Source organism: Lagenorhynchus albirostris, chromosome 11 (genome assembly GCF_949774975.1).
Source record: "Lagenorhynchus albirostris chromosome 11, mLagAlb1.1, whole genome shotgun sequence".
NCBI classification, from domain to species: Eukaryota; Metazoa; Chordata; class Mammalia; order Artiodactyla; family Delphinidae; genus Lagenorhynchus; species Lagenorhynchus albirostris.
Genome location: NC_083105.1, coordinates 97,101,125 through 97,104,032, shown reverse-complemented (window position 1 = coordinate 97,104,032; position 2,908 = coordinate 97,101,125). Strand labels below are relative to the sequence as shown.

Below are 2,908 nucleotides of genomic sequence, written 5' to 3'. Positions count from 1 at the left end.
TCACCTGCCCTTGTTACCGACTGGGGTTCTTGGTTTCCTTAATCAATAGAAATTGATAATAAGCCTGAACAAGAAATTCAGGCAAGGCTTTAGGGGGGCCCCTGCTGCAGCAGGAGGGAGTGAGAACAAGTTTCCCCTGCTCACTGGCTTGCTCCCCAAGGGGGCGAGATGGTTCCTTCTATGGGGCGAAGGTAGAGGTGTGTCCAGGGGTCGGGCCCAAGGGCTGCTTTAGGGGTATGCCCACCCCTTTGGTGGTGGTGAGTGCAGGGGGCATGCGCAGTACCCCGCTTTTGCTCCGGACACCCTGTTTTTGCTCCCAGCTCTTCAGAAGTGGCAGTTGGGGTTTCGGTCTTTTTGTATCTTGTTGTCCATAATTTGCCCCAACGATGCACGCATGCAGTGATTTTTAGCCCCTTATAGTTTCTTTGTATTTTGTTGCTGGAGGAGAGGTGTGTCCAGGTGCGAGCCCTGCAGCAAAGGGTCCCAGGTCCCGGCCTGTCTCACACTTAGACTTGCCTGTGTGGGTTCAGTGGCGTGTGCTCAGTTACGCACGTAGGAAAATCCCTCACGCTGGTGACGGACTTACGCTTAATCCTGCCTCTTGACTCTGGGGTGACGGCAGCTATTTCATATGCCTTGAAAATTTTTAGTTATTTATTTTTTTATTTTGAGGACGAGTGTCTAATTTACGAGAACAACATAACACTGGGATCTACATGTTTCACCCACAGAAAGGCTTTTATCTGTTCTTGGAGAATGAAAGCATTCACAGCAATACGAACTGACTGTTCAGGTCTTGTGAGAAAACTTAAGTCAACTTTGAAAATAGTTCATCTAAGTGCCCCATTTTCTGAATTTCCACCACCCTGGGGCTGCCCGTTGGCTACATCACGAAGGATAATGGGAACCTAGTTCCAATATTGGGGGAAATGAATACCGAAAACAGGATTTTAGGGGTAGCCCTGGATTTACAAGGAAAGGGGACTATTCCTAATTGTAGTTCTCCACTTGCATTGCTAACATTTTCCTTTTTGCAAAAGTTTTCCACCTCCTCCCTCCAGAGCCCATTGCCAGGATGCTGACTGGGCCTCTTCATCGATGCCTTCTGGAAAGGGTTTTTCCGCAGTGGGTCTCCCGGAATGTTCTGCTCCAGCTCTGGAGGATGCCTGTATCAGTCCACCAGCATGAAGTGAGACCGGCAGTGAGCTATAAACTCCGTCACAGGGTGCTGTTCACCTTCCGTTTTAATGGTGCCAGCGATGCTGTCGTTTTCCAGGATGGGGAGGAAAAGCTGCACAAAGTCAGAGGTGTAGGGAGGTGCGATCACATCCAGCACCTCGGTCACAAAGTAGCGAATGAGGGAAACGTCGGTGTCCCCCTTCTCCAGACACCTGCGGATGTAAGTGACCACAGGGAGTACGTGGCCTTGGCTCAGCAGGTGCACCAGTCTGTCCAGGAGAGTCTTCTTCAGCTTGAGCTGCTCCATCGCGTCCAGCTGGGAATGCTGCGTCTCCAAGAGCTTCACCAGCAGCTGCAGGACCTGGGGGTGCAGGAGCTGGTGGCAGGCGCTGATCTGGTCCAGCAGCGCCAGGTGCACGGGGGTGCAGTGGGTCTGCAGCTGGAAGTACTTCGGCTCTGATATGCTCCAATGCACCCACTTGAGCACACCCATGGCCACCACTGGAAACCTGATACACTTATAGAGGGTGCTCAGCTCAGCCACGAGTTCAGAAGCCCCTTTGTTCTCAGCGCAACACAAACTGTGAACAGTTTCAACAGCTTTGGCCGTTGACTTCAGCTCGCCTTGATTGACGCTCACACGCCTGTCCTTCTTCCAGGTCTCCACCACGCTCACTGCATATGCCAAGATATGGATGTACTTGTGCTTGTGGTCCGGGTTGATCCTGGCCCCTGGTTTAAAGAGTGAGTCCATGAAGAGGTCCAGGAAGGCCGGCGCCCGGATGAGTTCAACTGGAGGCGGGTCCACGCTGGTAAACAGGTTGAAAAGGACAGTGACGTCGGCCGGATTCAGGGCCCCCTTGGACAACATCGCCCCAAGGGCCTGACACAGCCGGGGGTAGGAGGCAGCTGTGCCCAGTGCGAGAGAGATCCGACTGGCATCGCGGCCTCTCTCCTGGGCGAAGCGCTGCACCTCCTGTGCAATCCTGCGCACGGCCCAGCCCCCCTGCCCTTCCAGGGCCAGCACAGACATCAGGACCTGGGCCACCACATACGTGTGCTCCCCGTGGCACACCATCTTAGCAAACTGAGGGAGATTTTCTGCAAGGTTATCTTCTCCTCCATCCAAAAGTGTAGCCAGAGAGGTACAGAGAACTCTAGAAAACACTTCCAACTGCTGGCAGGCTGCCGCCACGCCGGTGATCTCCCCGTGGTATCCTGCATCGGAAATCAGCTTGACCGTGAAGTTCAGCATCAAACAGTCTGGGTGCGCTTCAGTCAGTTGGTAAACAAGATCTCTCCACGTGGAATGTGCAATCATTTGTTCAAGCCAAACGGGGGTCTCTCCTTCTTCAGTAAAGATAGAATCTGCTTTGCGGGGGTCGAACTGTTTCATCAATAAAGTCTTCAAGTGGTTTTCCACGGTTTGCTGAACCTGCACTGGTTCAACCCCTGTCTGAATGAGCCACTGGGCCAGCAAGTTGACTGTCTGGGCCACAGCTGTGTAGTTGTCTGATAAGAGCCGGATCACCTCCTCCGGAGACCCTCCTGCCTGAAAATACCTCATCAGAGTGTTAAAGATGGAGGGTTCCATGATGTAATCCCTGGTAGAAAATTTCTGCAGGCATTCTTGCTGGACCTGGGCGTCCTCTTCTCCCTGTGCCTCGCCCCCCTCCTGCTGGCCGCCCAACTCTGCCGCGCTCCCGAAGTCGACCTGGTCCAGGTCCAT

The 2,908-nt window shown here is 53.4% G+C and overlaps 1 protein-coding gene across 1 annotated transcript; it reads right to left on the bottom strand.

Moving 5' to 3' along the window:
* Positions 1 to 1,171: 1,171 nt before the first annotated feature.
* LOC132529168 (negative elongation factor D-like) lies at positions 1,172 to 2,908 on the bottom strand. The gene has a single exon (XM_060165491.1). The coding sequence runs from the start codon at positions 2,906 to 2,908 to the stop codon at positions 1,172 to 1,174; it is 1,737 nt and encodes a 578-aa protein (XP_060021474.1).

What these genes read in the sequence shown, in the direction of transcription:
- LOC132529168 (XM_060165491.1), bottom strand. Translation starts at nt 2,908, where the DNA reads ATGGACCTGGACCAGGTCGACTTCGGGAGCGCGGCAGAGTTGGGCGGC.